At 44.1% G+C, this 20,860-nt stretch overlaps 1 protein-coding gene across 1 annotated transcript in view; it reads left to right on the top strand.

Annotated features, from left to right (window-relative positions):
• Window positions 1–444: 444 nt before the first annotated feature.
• HS6ST3 (heparan sulfate 6-O-sulfotransferase 3) overlaps window positions 445–20,860 on the top strand; it is a 324,146-nt gene continuing 303,730 nt past the window's right edge. The window contains exon 1 of the mRNA XM_054973979.1: window positions 445–1,022. Coding sequence (XP_054829954.1) covers window positions 445–1,022 — 578 coding nt within the window. The remainder of the gene's footprint in view (window positions 1,023–20,860) is intronic.

Here is a 20,860-nt window from a genome sequence, read left to right as displayed (position 1 = left end):
GGAGTAACATTGCCGAGAGCGGCAGAGCGCTAAGACGCGGCTCTGAGAGTCGGTCGGGTGCGGAGGAGCGGCAGCCCCCTTCGGGTTCTAAAGCGACGGTTACTTGCTTTGGTTAAAAATAACGGTCGTGGAACGGGGCTTCAGCGGACGGCCCGTTGGCGCTGCAATTTGTGGAGCGCGTAGTTGAGAGAGAAAAAGAGGCGCCTCGAGGCATGAAGACCGGACGGCGCCGCGCCGACCCTGCCCCGGGCGCTTTCTGGGAATGAGTGAGGGGGAGGCCGGCCTCTGAGCTCCCCGCCGGCGGCGCCCGGCTTTGGCCCCTCAGCCGCAATGGGGCTGGGCGCGGAGGAGTGGGAACAGCCGCTGTCGTCGTCGTCGTCGGTTGGGCGCCGGCGACGAGCCCGGGGCGGGCGGCCGCTGCCTGCTGCCTGAAGCGCGCCAGCCATGGAGGAACGGCTCGGCCGGTGGCTGCTGCTGCCGCCGCTCCTGGCGCTCCTCTGCCTCTCGGTCCTCTACCAATATGCCGCCCCCGGCGGGGGCTGCCCCAGCGCGCCGCCGCCGCCCCCCGCCGCCTCCTCCTCGCCTTGCCGCTTCCCGGCGCCCGGCGCGCAGCGGCTGCCCCTGCCGCCCGAGGCGCCCCGCGCCGGGCTGCGCTGGCCGGGCCCCTGGCGGCGCGAGGGCTTCTCGTTCGGGCTGTGGGAGCTGTGCCGCCGCGTGCGCTTCGACATGCGCGGCCGCGACGTGATGGTCTTCCTGCACATCCAGAAGACGGGCGGCACCACCTTCGGGCGCCACCTGGTGCGCAACATCCGCCTGGAGCAGCCCTGCGAGTGCCGCGCCGGCCAGAAGAAGTGCGCCTGCCACCGGCCCGGCCGCGGCGCCGACAAGGGCGACACGTGGCTCTTCTCGCGCTTCTCCACCGGCTGGAGCTGCGGGCTGCACGCCGACTGGACCGAGCTCACCAGCTGCGTGCCCGCCGCCATGGAGCGCCGCGGGGGCTGCCCCGCCAACCGCACCCTCCGGTGAGCCGCGCCCGCAGCCCCCTAGGCGAGCCCCGTCGGGAGTGCTTAGTCTTTTTGGGGGGGGGCGGGGCGGGGGGGACGTTACTTTGGAAAAGCAAGCGGGGGGTGCCGTGCTGTTGAGAGCAGCTCGTATGTAGAACCGCCCCGGGACCCATTTCCAGCAGGCTTGCAGAATAAACTCAGACAAGGCAGTTTCAGTGGTCGTCTTGGATTGCAGCAGAACAACCGGGGTTGAGTCCGGTGTCACCTTAGAGAAGGGAGCGTTGGCTTTTGAAAGCTTGCGCCCCGGGGAAAAAATCTCGTTGATCTCTAAGGTGCCACTGGATTTAAACCGTGCTGTCCGGGCAAGCCTGTAGCTCAGAGCTTTTTTACTAGCCCCTGTAGGCGCGGAGGCAAGTAGAAAATAGCTCTTTTCTTGTTTGAAAGTTCTCTGGAGGAGGTTCTGAACTCTTTATAAATGCCCAGCCTAATGGTGCTGAACAGGTTTGATTTAAACAGTAGGGTTTTTTGATGCGTCAAAAAGGTTCTTTTCCTATAGTAAAGCTGTGTGCAGTTAAAAACAAAAACTTCAAAAGGTTGGGGATCAAACAGGGCTGTTGGCTCAAACTTGGGGTGTTTCTGTGCCAGGCTTGCAGAATATACAGCATAGGATGGTGATAACTGCATTTGTTGGGGTTGATGAATGGAACCAGAAGCTTCTGAATGTTACAGCACTTGTCCTACTGAGTGTTACTTTGAAGGCATGTGCAGGTAATGAGAAAAGTTATAGATGATTCTAAAATTATTAAACTTATATATTGGGTATTTTTAATAAAATGTGAGTTTAGTTAGAAAAACAAGTGTGCATAGCTTGACTTGCATTTACTGTGCTGTTGAATTGTTGTGTTTACATACACAACCAAATTGCTGAAAGAGCTTGTTTTGTGATATTGGCATAACTAATGCAAATGAATTAGGGCTTCATACTGTTTGTTGTGTCTAATTTAAATTTTAAAAACTTTAACTTGAAACTGACAGAGTTATTGGACTAGTTTCCTGAAAGGTAAGGGTTCTTATCCCCTTTTGCTTTGCTAGAAATGTGACAATACCATCTACAGCCTATTGTATAAGTCCTTTCAGCTGGTATGCTATTACAAGCCTTAAAGCTTGCAGGATTTGAAGAATGTGTATTAAAAACATCAGTTAAACTCATATATTCAATTGGACCTTGTGGACTTTAAAGTGAATATTGCAAACTGTGTGAATAGTTGGCTTGTCTAAAGGTAATTTGGAACTGGAGGGATGGGAGGGAGGTTATCCCTTCAGTAATTCCTCTGGGTTTTCTATTTTGTATGCTCTGCTTCTGCAATTGGTCATATTTTTAGTAAAAAGTTTTTTATTGATCTGTTTGATTAATACTTAATTTTTGACACATTAAGAATAACAATGGTATGACTTTTTCATATTATGAAGACAAAGTGGATTCTCCCATGGATGTTGGATAGTTGAAGTGAATGTTTCACATCTAAAGGAAATTAGGCACAATCTAGTATACTTGGCAGTGCCCATGCAATTAAATTGCATCTTCTCAGCTTCATGACATACGTCTAGTCAGACAGGACAGTGTTTGGTGTTTGAGATGTAATCCATGCCCATGTACAATGAATGAAGAAACGTAAATTCAGGCTTGTACCACTGGGATTGGTGCTCCCACTTCTCCAGAAATTCTGGCACTTTTTACAATAGGAGCTGTGGAGCATGTGGTCCTCTCTGCATTCTGTGCAGCAACCTTCACCTTGTTGAAATGGCTCCACTGCTAGTTGGACCTTTCAAGTACAGAGGGCAGGTGAGCAAGCTCTGAGCAAATACCAGCCAGTTGGAAAGGAGGCATGATGGTGGCTCTCCACTGTCTCTTAAAGATTGTACTCTTGCTGCTATTGGTCAGTTAGGAGGTGGTAGGATTCTGTTATTCCAAATAATATGGCGCTCCTCTGTAGCAGCGTTCTAGGATTTCCACTGGCTGTTTCTACTAAAGAATGCCCATCTTTCAGGCATATTTATTGATTTGAACTCATAGCACTAGCCAAGGCCGTTGTATCTATGTCCAATGCTGTGGACACTTTGTAATAGTACCATACAAATATAGAATCTGGTGTTAAGCAATTGAGTATCTTTTGCATGACTCTGCAATGTTCTGTGTAGCCTCTGTTTTACATGAAATTGACTTTTACTAGATCAGACTTTTGGTCTATCAAATGGGTATTGTTTATTCTTACTGGTAGTGGCTCTCTGGCATCTTTGGAAGAGATCTTCCATATTACCTAATGCCTAATAGTTTTTAAAAACCTAAGAGTTGCTGGGGATTTACCTTCTGTACCTCTGAACACACCCGACCCCATGGGGTGAGCTCTTTCTCATGACTAGCAGTAGAAGAATATTATGTGAAATCCACTATTATGTATATCCTTAATTCATTTTGCCTAGTATCACTTTTTAAATGAGCTTGGTTTTAGTTTGTATGTTCAGCCTTTTCTTTGGCGGGGCGTGTACAGAAAGAATGAATGTGTACAGAATAGAATAAAACAGAGTAATAAAACTTGGCGTTCTGGTTTGTGCTCTAAACTTATATTTTGAGTTTATCTTCCCATCTTTTAGGAAGGTAAGAAAAATGTAAAATATATTTCTTTTGACTGGTCCAGAACCATTCAAATTGCATAAAAGGATTAAATGATAGACTTAATAAGGGATCCATTCAAATAAGATAGGAATGAGGGGATACTAGCAAATAAGAATTAAATAAACCATCAATTATTGTATTTACTCAAATGGAAGACTGGGGTGGGGTTTTTTTTGTTTTAGAGAGATACCATCCAAAAAAGGGGTGATGGACTTATATTCACATACAAGTTACTGTTACATCCAATCTTTTTCATCTTCTTTTCGAGCAAATATGATAAATGGATAGCATTTTTGCCTCTTTGAAAGAATCTGAAATTCTTTTGGGAACCTGCTGGTAGGTGCAATATTGGAGGGTTCTATGAAGAATTACCCCCCCCCCCCAAATTTAGTTCCTTGAAGCCACAGTGCCAGAACTTAAGGCCTCGATCCTTCCCATGGGAACAATAACCCAGCTGCAATTCATAAAGCAACAGTAGCAAAATGAATTTCATTAGTTGTCTTTGGATATAAGGAAATTTGTTTAACTCATATTCAGAAACTTTCTAATTTTTACTTTTACTGTGCAAATTAAGATACAACAGTAAAAGCTGTGTATTTCAAGTTCTTATAATAGATTCTTGTATTCATGCGAAATACAGGGGAGCTATCTAGGACACTCTGCAGGTAACTCGGAACCACTTCAGCTTGCAGCTCTGGAACTCATTTTGAAGGAACCTTGCAAATTAAACAAATCTAAATTCAGTTACATTATTCTGAAGCCCATAATAATAAATCTTATTTGACTAATCCATATGTTACAGCAATTTTTCACTTTTAAGTATTTACAGTTTTATGTGCTAGGATAACTCCTTTAGTGGAAGAGAAGAGTAGGTGTAAGCATCAACATTTCTTGGTACTTATTATATGGAAGGCATTCTGTTACAGGAACTCGGAGTTCATGGGACACTTTCCAAAATGGCACTGAAACATGTATGCAGAAACATGTGTCCATACAAGGACACAGACCCCAAATGACATCTGGCATATAAAATGTCCCCCTCTTCAGGCTTCAGTGTGGATTGTGAACTGGTGATACAAAATAGCTGTGGAAAGGGAATGGGTTTGTTTTTATGCTTTTTTTTCTGCCGGAGATATTGGAAATCTTAGGGTAGATTGAAATATGTTAATTCTTACTTGTATTTAAGCTTTACTAACTTAGAATTTGACATGCATTATGTTTAATTTAGCATGCAAGAATGTACTGCTTAGAATATTTATGAAATAGTTTAATTTGGGTATATTTTTCATCTGTCTAAGAGATGGAGCAACGAAGATTCAAAGTATATCTAAGAACAAGAGGGGGAACACCACAGAAAAGAACCATGAAAGCAAAGTTGTGTTAGATGGATCCCACCCACTTGGCCTCAGGCTGAAACTAACCGTGAGGTCCTTGGGAAACCCAAGTAATCTTCTTTCTGCGCCAGCCTTTATCATCGGCCCCCTCCCACCCCTGCAATGAGGAAAGTTAACATTAGAACAACATACAAGAACAACACATTACATCAGTCATCCCTCCCATCTCTGCAATGAGGGAAGTTAAGTTAGCATTAGAACAACACATTACACACATTATAATCCATAACATCAGTCTGTAGGTTCATTTAGATGTTTTTGTGGGTTTCCCTTTCTGACACATGATGTATCGTTCTCTACTTTCCCTAACATCCCTCTGACTCTTCCCATCCCAGTGGCAAGAGAACATTCCTGGGGCCTCTTTTCCCAGTTATCTGCAGAAATTTGTGCTAACACAGACTGGAGGTTTTGTGGTGTGTGTGTATATGGGGGGGGGCAAATTGCAATGTACATTTGTTCTGCCAACGGAATCAACCGTCCTGCTGGTTTTCTACCTAACTTTTAAGTCTTGAGAAGAGTGTTTTTCCTCACCTCACAGACTCCAGGGGGTGCAGGTCACAGGGTGGGCTCATCTCATTCACTCTGAAAGTCCAAAGTTTGGAAATTGAAGAGCAGCATGTTGATGTTCAGGAAGACCAATTACTCAACTCTCCAGGGGAGCAGGCGAGTGCGATGAGAGCTGACAGTGTGGCTCACATGGGAAGAGATGTGCTTGCTCTCCACGCGCATTTGAGAGCACGAAAGGCGCTTCTGAGCCCCACGAGAGAGGTCCAGCCACTGGAGCAGCTGTCCTCTGCTGTGGTGCTAGCAGCAAAAGGAGCAAGCGCTGCAGTGAGGGGAGCAGCCTCTATTGCAGCCAGAGAGAAACACAAGGGGAGCACTGTCAGGATAAAAGCCAGAGTTCCATGGAGGTCTCCCATCCAGATATGGACGGGCATCAGCAAGGATCTGTTTCTTCTAGTCATGACTACTAAATTGCCCTGCTGGAAGTTTTAAAACTAAGTATTGTATAAGTATGCATCTCTCCTGTAACCCTCTTTCATGTTAATAGCATTGTTCTCCCTTTCTGCACTTTTCTAAATTGCTGTTGTGTTAGACTAACAAAGAGACAGCTGCCCAAGGATGCTTTATGGTTGAGTGGAGATTAGAACCCAGGTTTTACCAGTTCTAGTCCAGAGGCTAGGTCTACATCCCATAGAAAACAGTGGTCATTTAAAGATGTACTGAGCATGGGGGGGGGAGGGGAGGCAGGCAGATCACAATTCTTGTTTGCCCCTCCCTGTTCCTGCTGTCTCCTTTGATAAGAGTCCTCATGTTGATAGCAGGAATCATCGGGGAGGGGGGGCCTTTCACAAAATTGGGTATGTCCAATCCTGGAAAGAGCAGACATTTTATCAGATCTGCACTATTAGCTGCACACCTGTAACCCAATAACAGATTTTCTATTTTGTTCTTGGTTTGGCTTCCGACATGGCCTCAGCAGCATGTTTCCATATGTGGATATATTATAAAAAATGAAATTCCAAACCTGTCTCCTTTGTTCTAGAACATCAGTAGTGGTATTTCCAAACTATATAACCTTGCTTGAGGGTACACTTTGTATAGAGGAAAATAGATTTTGTTCCAGTGTATCTTGGATAAAGACAAATGTTAGGCATACATTTTTGCATGCCGGAGCCGAGTTCCTCAGATAAGAAGTAAAATCTGACACAGAAGAGTTTAAGTTCTAATAAATTCATTAGCCTTGCCCTTGAAGGTGCTATAAGACTTTTATTTTGTTGCAGAATACTAGTATTGGTTGTCATAGCTCTGTATTTAACTATCTGAAAAATATTCTTACCTGGCCCTTCTTACCTGGAGAAGATACTAGCTTGCCTGCTGGCTCAAATGAAGCCTGGAGGAGTTTTTTCTGTGTACAGAACGTTCTGTCCCTATTTCTTCCCCAGCATGCACATATTTGATACGCACACTCACTTTCTGAGGCTTTCAGAATGGTGTGCTTACCTTTCTTAAGAGCAGAACTGCATTTTTTCTTAGTTGCAATAATTTGATATTATCAATGGCTAGATTTTAGGAGGTTCTGTTTTCCGAAAAAATGATCCCCAAGAAATAAGAATGCATGGTAACACTTCATTAAAAGCTTAGATATTTGCTTGCTTTCCTAGACTTAATAGTTTTCATTTTTACTGTCTGGAATGCATGGCAAACTCCTGTGATTTCAGCCCTCGGAAATAACGTGAGGATTATCTCACTCCATTACTTTCCTCCATTATGTGCCCAAGCCTTGTAGCATTGTATTGCTTCCAGAGGGGAAAAAGAAAGCAGCATTTTGTGTTTCATTTGTTCAACAAATGAGTTATAAAATGAGGTCCCTAGTCCACAAGCCCCCCCCCCCCAAAGTTATTTGGTTTGTCATATCAGTGTGATGCTTTTCAGTGATGACTCTGTTTATGTTTCAGGCTCAGAAAGCTACACAGTTTCTTGCTTTGCAATGGATTATCATTACAGAAAGCCATACGTCACATAGAACATCATTTGATATTTTGAAATCTAAGATACGGTTTCTTGTGTAGAATTGCTAACACATTTTAATCAGTTTTAGCTGATGAGCAGGTTCACTGAGGAGCACCCTTAAGGCAGGCTTGTCTCAGACATTCAAGGCTTTTAAAAAATGTCATGCACAAAATTGTGCTGAGAGGTACTGATTTCCAACTCCCATTTAACCTACATTGGCTTTGGTACCACCTCTGTGCTCTTACAATAGGACTTCATCCCATGGAAGGCTGGAGCCAATTGCCGTCACCTTCCCTGGAAGCTTTGGTACCTAGCCCTGCGTGGACTGTAGTTGGTTAAATCTGGCTTTGCAGAGATTATCTTGCTACCAGAAACCTCAAATCACTGGACCCTTTGTCTTTAAGATAGACTGACTATGATTTCTTTTCTCAAATTCTACTACTCTTTCTGAGATTGATACTTTCTTCTATTTACCTGTTTGCGTCTTCTCAGTTTCTCTGTTCCCCATCTAGGACAGGCTTGCCTTTCTGTCTGCTAGCAATTCTCCATGGCATCTTAGGGAATCCTTTCCTTCTGCTCTTAGTTTTGTTCCCATTTATCCTGCCACATCTTTTAGTCCCGATTTGGGTAACCCTTCACCTATTTTTTTCCTCTGGGTTAGTTTGCATTGGATTATCCAAATGGGAGGAACACAGTTTGGAATACATGTAACATGTCGACACATTAAGTTTGTGCAAAGTAACTGTTTTTTATTGGGTTTTGTGATATAATTGCTTGCTCCTTCGTTTTTTCCCATCATACAGATTCCTCATTTCTAGTCCGTATCTTGATTAGTTACTTGCTTGTTAAGTGCTTCTCTGTTTTTCATCTCTACTTTTATCTGAAATTTGTTGTGCTGAAATGAGAGTCATGTATATGAAATACTAAAATATTCCTGATAGCCCCTGGATTTGTATCTTGGTTGTACATGTGCAGAGTTGCTTTTGCATGGCAGGCCTGGCACAGAGTCTGAACTAGGTAAAAGTAGGGCAGAATGGTGTGAATACTATTTGACTGGAGGAGAAAAGAAAGAGCACTCATTGGTAGCAGGCACACCATTCAACCTCCTGAAATCCTAGCTTTCGTTTCGTTTAAAAAAAAGTTTCCAGTCACGGTGAAGAAGAGCACGTCAAAATGTTTGCTGAAATCCCAGAAGTGCGTAAAATGGTTGAACAAGCTTTTCAGTTGGGTAGTGTTGTGGATCTTTCCTTGACCAGCACAGCCCTAATAATATAAGCAAAAAGTTGTGAATTATGCAAACTGAGGACATTTTCCTAATATCTCTTTTGGATAATATTTACAAGTTGCAGAATTCAGATTTTCTTGGCAAAATTTGAATGTTTTTTAAACATGGAGTACACATAATACTTGTGATGTGGTCCCCAGTGCAGCAGCTGGAGCACCTACATTTCTGGACTTTGGTGTGTGTAGAATGTGTACTTCTTATTGAAAGTGCTGAGTTCTATTTTATGAGGACCATGAATCCAAGGACTGTCAAGTAATCTTCTTTTGAGTCCTCTATGGCCTGATTAAAATTGATTTTAATCAAGGTTGACCATTTCCTACTTCCATAACCTCACAATCAAACTTCCTTAAGCCCATAAGTCAGAACATAGGAAGTAAAATTCTTATTTCTGTGTCTCAACTTAATTTCCAGTAAATATAGTTTGGAGTCTTGTGGTTTCTTCTGTTTTATATGATAGGGAGACCCAGATAATGTAATGTCCATTAAATAGTAATGTTAACAACATGAACTGACACTTATGTGTTAAGGCTTCTCACATAACCTTTTGAAACACAGAATCATATTTTTGAAAACAGTAACAAAATCCCCTAATAGAGTCTTCTGTGTTCTTTTTGTCTGTCTAAAACACAGCATTATTCTGTGATGAATGTAAATTGTGTTATTAATGCTGTCAAAATTATGCAAAGAAAAATCTGAAAGTGTTGTAAAGCGAGGCAGTGATCGGACAACGCTCACTTTCTTGATTAGTTTATTAACAGGCCAGCGGATGGCAGCAGTGCTGCAGGATCCACCTCCCGAGGGCATATCTTCTTGAAATATTATGCTTAGTAGAAAGTGAGGTTAACATAGAAAATGCTGCTTCTTCACCTACATTTGAAGTCTGTTGGCATTTTAGTCATTAAAAAAACCTCACGTGTGTGTATAATCTGGTATGGTGTTAGATATTGTGACTGCCCCGTCAAGAATGTATCTGCAATTTGCAAGGTGTTAAGATATGCTGTAACGAGTTAGCACTGGGGATGAACTCGGGTATCTAACTACACTATTATGCTAGAAGTTTAACTTTAAACTGGATAGGCTATATGAAATCCCTGCTGTTTTCAGTTCTTTGCTTTTGGATGAGCCACCTTAGTGAACAGCTTCTCTTTAGTCCATTGCCTGAAGCTTTTCTCAACTGATAGAATTCTTGCTAGAGTCATCATTACCCTCAGGGGATCAGGTAGAGCAGTGGAGTAGTTTTTACACTCTGGTGCATCTTTGAAAAATGCAGACTCAATTATTATCTCTCTAGAGCAGAGGAAGATTCTTTCAGGCATATTTAGGTTTTGGTATGTCAAGATTTGTGCAATGCATTCAGTACTCACTACTAAAAACTTCCATTGCTGGGAAGGTTGAATTTTAATTCATATTTTTTTAAAAAAATTGGTTGTAAAGTTCCTCAGTATTTAGTAGAAAACTTCAGCATAGAGGGGGAAAATTCTTTTCCTGTAATGAGACAGAAGTATGTGTGTGTTCAGTACATCAGAGCAATAGTCCTGAGCAAATCCAATGATAAAGGTTGAGAAGCAGGGTAAGCTACTAGTTCCTTTCTCTGAAGTTCTTCAGAAAGTAGGGTTCTTCATTCTTCCCTGTGGAGATTATGAGATCCAGAGCTTGAAAACAAAGAGGGATTTTAAAAACATCTTTAGCAGAAAATAAACAAGTTCATATGGACACATACTGGCTGATTCTGCACACATTGGATAATGCACTTCCAATCCTCTTTATAGATCATTTGGAACGGATTTTTTTGTGTGCGGAACAAAAAATCCACCTCAAACAATTGATAAAGTGCATTGAAAGTGCATTATCCAACGTGTGCGGAATCAGCCACTATGTGCAAAACTGATTTTTTAGTATATGTGATGCTTTATAGCCCAGTTTTAGTGATGTTGGTATTTTCTAGCATGTTGCCAGAATTTCTTTGGATGAAACCTTGAGCATGTTCAGGTATAACATCACCCTTGGAGCCTACCAGGGAAAAAACCAGGATTGGGCTTGAAGCTGTCATCCTTCCTCCCTAGCATCTCCCTCCATTTGTAGAAGTGAACAGAGTATTTGGAGAGATCCAATGCACATATTTATTTGAATACAGCTGTTCTTGACTACATGGTAATACCTCCTTTAGTTAATTACTTAGCAGGTGCCATTTTTTTCAGTAAGGGCAAATTATAATCTATGGTAGGGTTGCCAGTTGCCTGGAGAAAACAAATCCTGTATCTTCATTCAACAGTTAACAGGATGTTATTTACCAAGTGATGGTGCTCCATGCCACACAAACTTTGGCTGCCCATTTCCCCACATTAAACCTCTGTTAAAGGAACAGGACATTTTCCCACAAGCCTATTTACAACCCTATCTATGGGTTATTTTGGTTCTGGTATGTTGATATAACAGGGAATGGAAACGCAAGATGCTTATTCTTTCTACTACTGAGTGATAGTCTTTCAGCTCAGTAATTATTATTTGACTAGTAACAAAGCCCATTGTGGGGAAAAATACAACAGACTGTAGAAAGGCGAAGGCAGGCAGATGGGCATTGTCTCCTCCTCCGTGACTGATCCTGGCCGGGTGCATGTGGGGGGCAGACATTGGCAACTGCTCCTCTCTTGATCCTGTTGGCTGAAAGGGGAGCAGGCATTGCTTCCTGCTCCATGCCTGTTTCCTGGCAGGTGAAGGGGAGGCAGGCGTTGCAACCTGCTCCACGCCTGATCCTGGTCAGGTGATGGAAGGGTAGATGTTATCACCTACTCTGAGCCTGATCCCTGCTGGGTGAAGGGGGGATGGGCATTGCCTCCTGTTCCATGCCTCACCCCTGGCCAGGTGAAGGCAGGGGGTGCGTATTGTCGCCTGCTCTGCTCCTGATCCCAGCTGGGTGAAGAGTTGGACATTGACTCCTGCTCTGTGCCTGGTTCCAGCTGCATGAAGGCGAAGCGTGTGGGCATTGCCACCTGCTCCGCTCCCCATCCTAGCTGGGGGAAGGCAGGAGGTAGGCATTACCACATGCTCCGCTCCTGATCCCAAATAGGTGAAGGTGGCGGGGGGCGGGGGGAATTTCCACCTGTTCTGCTCCTGGTCCCAGCTGGGTGAAGGTGAGGGGATGGGCATTGTCACCTGCTCCGTTCCTGATCCCTTGTGGGTGAAGGCGGGGGGAAGGCATTGCTGCCTGCTCCCAGGCTGGGCTTCCTTCTGTGGCGTGCTTTCAGAGGGACGGGGTGCCTCTTTTGGGCTTCCCTCTGGGGCAGTGCCCTCTGGAGGCACACTAGGGTAGGAAGTGAGATGTCAGGAATACTATTAGCCCTTTATATAGTAGAATGGAAATGTGTTAGGACATTTACAGTGCAATCCCTAAGGAGAGTTACTCCAGTCTAAGCCCATTGAAAATGAGTTTAGACTGGAGTAACTCTCCCTAGGATTGCACTGTTAATCCTTTCCCCTTTCAATACATTTAAATTACCCCTTAAGTTTGACTCTAGAGTAAAAAGTAACTGGTATCATTTCTATATTATTTTTCTCCAGTGGAACAAACGACAGGGTTTTGGGGGTGGGGTTAGATTACTTTGTATTGTTTTTTCCAAATAAATTAATACTCCCTGTGCATAATGTATATCTTGACCCTTTATCTTCTTTCTATATTATGACTTTATGCTTTAAGATTTTCATGGGAGGGGGCTTCCTATTTTCTGTCTTAGGCCCAGTTCCCATGCTTATGTCTGAAACAGTAAATGAGATAATTTTATGTAGTGAATTCTTACATGTTGAAAGTTTCTCTCAACTTGGTGACTGTATACATTAACCACATCAGATGAATGCGCTGAATAATTAACCTTACAGAAGTAGTAAAAGGGGAGGGGCATTCATAAAAATAAAATATTCTATAAAATTAAGCCAGCAAGTTCATTATCTAATTTTGAACAGGGCCCTGGAGTGTGGTACAAAAATGCTATGTAATGTTGGGGGGAGATTTTTTCTTCAAACATTTGGGAAGCTTCAAGTTTGCTCAAAAAGCCATAATCTTAAAAGCATGCATTACATTCCCCAAATAATAAAAACAACATTAAATCCCCCCAATAGTAGAAGCAGTGTGTATAGTTCTGAAGATGAATGCTTGCTGAGATCTCATGAGACTGTTTTGAACAGAGGTGGGCACGAATCGTAATACAACTCAAAATTTGGCATGAACTGGGCCGATTCGTCAGAGTCGTGAGCGGTTCGTGAAGCCAGACAGGCTGGCACTGATCAATTGATTCCCTAGGCAAAGTAGGCCCGGAATGTCTGCAGACCTTTTGTTGCCATGGAAACCCCAATCTTAGCCCACCTAACTTTGATAGGCAGGTCTCCTTTCCAACCGTGGAGCTCCCATTCTGTTATATGGGAGCCAAGAGCAGGGGTGCCTTCTGTAGCCATGGGAACACCAATCTCATCCCTCCAAACCTTGTTGACTGCCAGCCACAGACCTCCTGTTCTGCTCTATGTGAGCATTTGTTATATAAGGCACAGCTCTCTGCCTCATGCTTTCAGTTTCAGCAGACAGTGGGAGAGTGAGGAGTTGTTGCTGGGATTTAAATGACAGAGAGGGAGAGTGGAATTGAGGTTGGCTGCTGCTGGTTTAAAAGAGACTGAAAAGCCTCTTCAGCTTTAGTCTTGGCATTGCTGAGAAGGGTGCCTTCTTTCCTCCACCTCACCCCAGTCCCAGGGCCACTGCCTGGCTCTGGGCTGGGGCCTAGATTGACTGAGACCTACATTTTTCTTTCTTGGATTTTCTTTGTTTCTCCTCATTCCTTCTGGGTTTAATTATCTATTTTGTGCACCTGTCCTGCCTGCTCAGGTCAGGTGTCTGTGTGGTGAGGTAGGGCTCTACTCCCCCCCCCTCCATCTCAGGGCCACTGCTAGGATCTGGGGCCAAGCTAAGAGGCACCTTGGCCAAGGGTTCACATTGTTCTTTCTTTTTGATTTGATTAATATCTCTATTTTGTGTACCTGTCCTGCCTGCTCAGGTCAGGTGTCTGTGTGGCGGGGTAGGGCTCTACCGCCACCCCCGTCTCAGGGCCACTGCTAGGCTCTGGGGCCAATCTAAGTGGGCACATCTTGAGAGGGCTCACACTCAACTCTTGTTTCCCAATTCTTGTTTTGCTTAGAGTGGGGGGCAAGGGTGGTCATGGGGGGAAGTGCAAAGGTTGTCCTGGTTTCCCATCGCCCAGCAATACGGGGGTGGGGGACAAGAAGCCTTGCCCTGAGGGTGCTGTGGGTGGGAGTGGAATGCCCAGGCAGGCCACCCTAGTGGAGGTTGTTCCCTTGGGGTCGGGGATAGTGCCCTTGAAAAGAGCAAGGCCGAAGGCTCAGGAGGCGGGCATTCACGTAGTGGCAGAGACGATTGCCCTGGAAGGACTCTTTGTCCGTCGTGGAGAGTGTGGGCTTCCACAAGCTGCTGCATCATTTCGTCCCATGGTTCACAATGCCGGCACAGTGCACCATTGGCCAGTGAGTCATGCCCACTCTCTATCAGTGTGCAGAAGACATGGTCCTTAAGGAGCTGTTGGATGCCAAAGGCCAGTCCGTGCACTTCACAGCAGATATGTGGAGCAGCTGTCATCACAGTGACCTCTGCCTCACTGCCCACTGGTGGCAACTGGAGTACCTCCGCTGCCCTAGGCAAAGACCCAAACGAGGTGTCACCCTTGGGTGTCTGTGTGTGGAGGGTTAGGGCTCCCACACAAGGGGGATTGATGTCTCTTTTCCTTCTGGGTGCAACTTGCCCCTATCCATGGGACTTGGTCTCCCACCCCCCAATGGGGGGAAGGGGTTCCGTTGGTGCCGCCACAGCTGGCAGGTGTGTGATGTCTGTGGCCACCACTCCTCAGCATGAGGGGCAGTGTTACACATGTAGCTGTGCAGGACCATGGGAGGGTCCCCTATCATTGGTACTTGGTGTATCCCTTGCCCCCCGACCTAGGGGGAATGGGTTCCATTGTTGCCACCACAGCCAGTAGGTCGGTGGTATCTGTGGCCACTGCTCCTCAGCACGAAGGACGGCTTTGCACATAAAATTATACAAGATGGTGGGAGGGCTCCTGATCCATAGGACTTGTGGTCTCCTGTGCACAGGGGGGTAGGGGTTCCATCCTTGCTGCCAAGGCCGGCAGGTGAGTGATGTCTATAGCCACATCCTTCTATGGTCCTTAATGGGATTTGCTGTCTCTTCTGCGTGGGGGGCAAGGGGTTCCGTTGATGCCACCACAGCTGGCAGGTGGGTGATGTCTGTGTCTGCCGCATCCTATCCCTGGGACTTAGAATGGCCTCCCCCCAAGGTGGGGAAGGCATCAAATGTTATTATTATCCGTGACTGCTACCTCGTCGTTGAGGTGTCTTTTGCCAGTAGAATCAAATCCACGTACTGTGATAATATAATATGTCATAATGTGAGAATATGCTACAATGTGATCTGAAACACTGTGATAATAATTGTGTGCCGCAGAGGTTTGGGTGGGTTTTGTTTGGTCGGCGGCCATGTCTTCTAGGGCGGAGGGGCCTCACACTGTTGAGATCATAAGCTGTGGGAGGTAATAGGACCCCGCCAACCCCACCAGCTGGACTTAACATAGCCTCCCTCCAAAGAGGGGGAGATCCCTTCCGTCCCCACAAGGGGACTTAGAATAGCCTTGCCCCAAGGAGGGGGAGGTGTCCGTCAGTGCCGCCATGTCCAGGAGGTGAATTTTGTCAGCGGCCAGTCACTCAACGCTTCTCAGAATGAGGGACAGGTATCAATCAGTCTTTTCCCCGTCACAGGGAGTACCAACTTAGTCTTACCAACTTAGTCTTACCCTCCCCAACCATGGGGAGGAGGGGGCAGCCACTGACCCCAACCATGTGCCGGATGTGACGGTAGCTGCCCATTGAGGCGTGTGGGCGGGCACAGGGGGTGCCGCTGGCTGGCAGCCAACCCCCCTGTCCCCCAGAAGGGAGGCAGCCAACCGCCTCCCCAAGCCCGTGAGGAAGGGGCAGCCACTGACATCACCCACTTCCCGAATGTGATAGTGGCCGCCTGTTGAGGCATGCGGGCGAGCATGGGGGGTGCCACCGGCTGGCAGCCAATCCCCCCCCGCCTCCAAGAAGGGAGGTGGCTGACTGCCTCCTTGAGCCTGCATGGAGGGGGCTGCCACCTCCTCGAGCCCGCGAGGAGGGAGCAGTCACCAACATTACCCACGTCTGGGGGTCCATCACCTCAAATAGAGCCATAAGTCAATTGTCATTGATCATTCCAATTCTATTGAATGGGAGTTTCCTGGTGGTGCTGGCCGTTCTGGGCTCAGATGAACCACGAACCGGTTCGCAAACCGGGTCAATTTCGTCAAAGGTCGGGGTTTGTGAAATGGAATGAACCTGGAACCTCGCGGTTCATTTTTTTCGGTTTGTGCTCATCTCTAGTTTTGAAATCTTCCTCATCTTGTTTTTTTTTGGGGGGTGGGGGGTAGAGTTGCTAGGCAACCACAGCTGTTTTGCAAAACTTTGGTTTCTGAGTCAAAGGGAGGAGTTGAAGAGGTAAAAGGGTATGTATGAGGGAGGATATACAGGAAGCAGGGAAAGAAGAGAGGAAGCTGAAGGGAGGAAGAACAGAAAAGTAGGTAGGTGGATGGGATACAGGAAGAGGCTGCTGAGGGACTGAAGGTGGGAAAGCTGAGAAAGATTGATAGGTGTGTGGGAAAGTAGGGAAAACACCAGAGGCTCTGAAGACTGTCAGGAAGGGAAAGAGGAAACGGGGGTGGGTACAGAAATCATATGAGATGCTTCCTTGCTTATAAATTTCTGTTACAATTTCATTTTTAAGTATTAATTCTGCTCTTACACTGAGTGGCTGATGTGTTATTCTGAATAGTCTCACTGATGGCTCTTGTACTTGCTTAGATGAGTTGCATGGTTTCTGTTTAAATTCACCCACGCATTATTTGTATATTGTCTTATCAATTTTGTTTAAATTATAAAATGATATATTTGAAGGTTACTGTAATGATTTCAAGAAATGGGTGCATGTGTCTTTAAATGTTTGGTGAGATAGGTGAAGAGTGGGGGTGAAAGAGATGAGTGAGTGATATGATTGGTTGATGACAGAGAGTGGGCGGAGTGAAGGCAGTTTTCAGTTATTGAGGGAGAGGAAAAGATTCAGTTAGGGCAAGAGAGGCGAGCTGTGTGCAGCCTGAGTGTGTTCATGTATTTGTGAGGGAAAGGCAACCTGAGTGGAAGCCTGAACCGAGTGTGTCTGTGAGACTATATATTCATTCTATTTGAAGCAGGCAAACTGTGTGTGCGCCTGAGAGAGAAAGGATTGAGAGTGAAAAGAAAACAGGCTAGCTGTGTGCTGTCTGAGGAGTTCTCTGTGAGGGAAATATAGAGCCTAGAGAAAGAGGCTAACTGTGTGTGAAGCCTTACAAGAGATCTGTGTGAATGAGTTTGGATGAAGCAACTAGAAGAACTAAGAACTACTTTTATGTAACCGATACGCTTCTTAAAAAAATAAACTTTTATTTTGTTTTGTTATATCCCAGAGTAGCAGTCATTGTTATCTCCCATTCCTATCCTCAGGGCCACATAGAACCACGAAGGAGCCTGACACATAAACATGTTACCAAAGAGAAAACAAATAAAATATATTGGAATTTAATATTCCTGATGGCAGCTAACTACCCAGAGGGTGTGAAGGGAAAGATTAAAGCAAAATCTACCCTAAAGAAAGTGAAGATCATAACAGTTACACTTGCATGTTTGTTGGGCTGATTATTCCAGTATAACACCACTTCATTTGAAAAGGCAGAAAAATGCACAATCCAAGCAAACAGGTTTTATTAAGTTACTGAAGATGATACTGATGCTGGTAAGAACAGCAGGATTTGAGTCCAGTCACAGTGGCACCTTGGAGACCAACAAGATTTTCAGGGTATAAGCTTTCGAGAGTAAGAGCTCCTTTCAGCTGTTTGTAAGTGAAAGACAAATAGAATTCCACTCTGGTGTTAACTTCTCGTTCATAATAGATACTTTCTCCCTCCAATTTAATGATTAGGGCAAACAGTGCAACCCTAAGCAGAGTTGCACCCTTTTAAAGCCATCTAAGACAGAGAAGGAAATAACTGTTTAGGAAAATACGTTTTTTAGGAAAATAGATTTTTAATTTTTTACAAAACTTTCTACATACAAAGCATATTTAAAGATAAAAATTGAAAGATCAAATGGCTACAGATAGTTACAGAGTCAGCACACTTATTAACACCAAAAATCCTTAATTATACCTGCAAGACACTTTGGAAACATTTTGGAACTTTAACATTAACATCATAAGAACCTTAGAAGAAATTTACATCATTAGAAGAACCCTATACATCCTATAAACACTTTAAACATAAAATAACTTTTTAGGATTGCGCTGTAAAGATCTCAATACAACTTGTAGAAATCATTGCTAAAACAGATCAGTTAAAAGACAAAAGGATGGATTCTGAGGAATGCAATATAAACACCAGGGTATCTGGGGAAATCTGTCTAATTAATTGTATCTTGATTTTTTTGTGCATTTGGAAAGGTCTACTTCACTTAAAGTTGAGCAATTTTTCATTGTGTTTGTTGCTACAATAAGTATTCATTTTTCAAGCTCATCTAATTGCACTTATGGCTGTGATATTAAATAAAATAAGCTGCAGAACACTCAAAAAGGGCTCTGCTAATAATGTGCTTCTGAAGTTTTAACTGCATAATTATTAGTGTAAAAGTGTGGACTTTTATTATTGCACCAGATTTTTCTTTGAAATTGACAGAGCCTTCAGGGAGGCGAAGAGGAAATAAAGAAACCCTCTGAGGAGCGATCCTTCCTGCTAACATTGCGTCTCCATTCACTTAAGCGTTCTCATGTAATTCATCTCATGTAGAGAGACTCAAAATCTGCACATCTGCCTGGATTCAGAAAGGTGGCCGTCTTCCTCTGAACTGTTTGGATCAAATAAATGACCAGACCCAGGATTGCTATGTTAAATAAGACCGTGATGGTGAAGACCTTAAAAGAATCTGGAGATAGAAATATTAGAAAGCCTTTTTAGATAATGTTGTTATTCTAATTATGCTGGCAAAGAAGCTTAATTCCTCTTTCAGAATCAAGCAACTCTCTTCTTGAAACCCAGAGACAAGTAAAGGTTAGCCTGAACATTTTTCGAAACCATCTGGCCTGGTTTCACTGAAGACAAGATGAAGAACAAGGTGAGCAACCTAATTAATTTTTTTACAGTTTAACTCTGGACTTATTTATCTATTTGACAACAATACACCTTCCCTCTTCTTAATGCCTATACAATCCTCTTTAGGGGAAAACTCTGTTTCCTAAGATGATAATTTGTTTTTTAAAAAGCTTGTGCCTCATCTATGTTAAAACCTTATTACAACCTAGCAACAGGAACAACTTGTAACAGCCCAAGAAGAGTACATCAAAACTCCAGTACAGGTAACAGTAGTAACAACAATATATTTTAAGAGCTGCTACTCTTGTTCTATAACACAACTTCTTAAATATTAAACCACAGCCAAACACCAACAAGCAAATAACAACCTGCCCCGCCAACAGCAACAACCACAGAAAATAATGACTTGGAAACCTCTAGACGTAGCCTTCTTTTCAGAGATGCATCTTCAGGCTGGGAATACACAAAGGGGAGGAGTTGTGCTTCCCTGCTCACTTCTTGTTTGCCAGCTGCAGCAGTTGGGCATCTCTCTTTTTTGTTCTGTCATGCATTGAAATGGTCTGAACTGCCTGTCTGCTGTCTTTGCAATCAATATTGGATGTCTGACACTGGTCTTGGTATCGTCTGGACAGTTTTCCCTTTTTCTACTTGTTGGAGCATCCACTATGCCGCCAACATTTGTTCTTTCTTCCATGGCTCCACCAGTGTTCATGCAGTGCTCTGCTGTTCCACTAATTTACATTCGTTAGATGAATTGGCGCCTGATGATAGTTCCACAACACAGAAAGTCCTGTCTCTAATGCCCAAACTGTTTATTCAGAGCACAGCTTCCAACAGTAATGATAACAGATGGATAGGTTTCTATGACAACAAAGATACATTCCTTTAGATATCTGATACCTGCCCTTTTAAAACTTGAATAACCAAGCTTGGAATTGAACCTAGAGCTGAATCAACAACCCATGTTCTTTCTCTAAGACTGTTCTCTATAAATTATGTCAGCAAGCAGTCTTCTTGCCACATTTGGTATCGGTTTACACTTCTGAACTGTCTTCAGAAGCAATTCTATATCATGTGTTATAAAAATCTAATCTGGATATAGATCACAGATGGCCATGGCCTAATCATGCTTCTCAAAGAAGTCTGTAGTGGCAACCAAAGTTGTGCAAGGGTGTAATGTGGTATAGCATTGGTTCCCAACCTTTTTGATATGATGGTTGTTGGGGGTTTTCCGGGCTGTATTGCCGTGGTCTTGGCATTGTAGTTCCTGACGTTTCGCCAGCAGCTGTGGCTGGCATCTTCAGAGGTGTAGCACCTTTTGGTGCTACACCTCTGAAGATGCCAGCCACAGCTGCTGGCGAAACGTCAGGAACTACAATGCCAAGACCACGGCAATACAGCCCGGAAAACCCCCAACAACCATCGTTCTTCGGCCGTGGAAGCCTTCGACAATACATCTTTTTGATATGGTGACCCACAAGTTCAAATTTGCTTGGTATGATGAAGAGTTGATTTATTGTCATATGAATTTTGGACCATAGGTTTTAGATAGCCATAGTTTTCATGCATTTTAACTGCAAGTTGGCCTATTTTATAACTCAACTGTTTCTAAAGTTATCCAAACAAAAACTTATTTAATGTAATTATTAATGTGGAATTTGTTGAAATATTTATTGCATTTACAGAGTTGGTCACACTTCTTATCCAAAAGTGAGAACATAACTATCTGATTGCGG

Source organism: Eublepharis macularius, chromosome 3 (genome assembly GCF_028583425.1).
Source record: "Eublepharis macularius isolate TG4126 chromosome 3, MPM_Emac_v1.0, whole genome shotgun sequence".
In the NCBI taxonomy this organism is placed as follows: Eukaryota; Metazoa; Chordata; class Lepidosauria; order Squamata; family Eublepharidae; genus Eublepharis; species Eublepharis macularius.
This window is presented reverse-complemented; position numbering and strand designations above follow the sequence as displayed.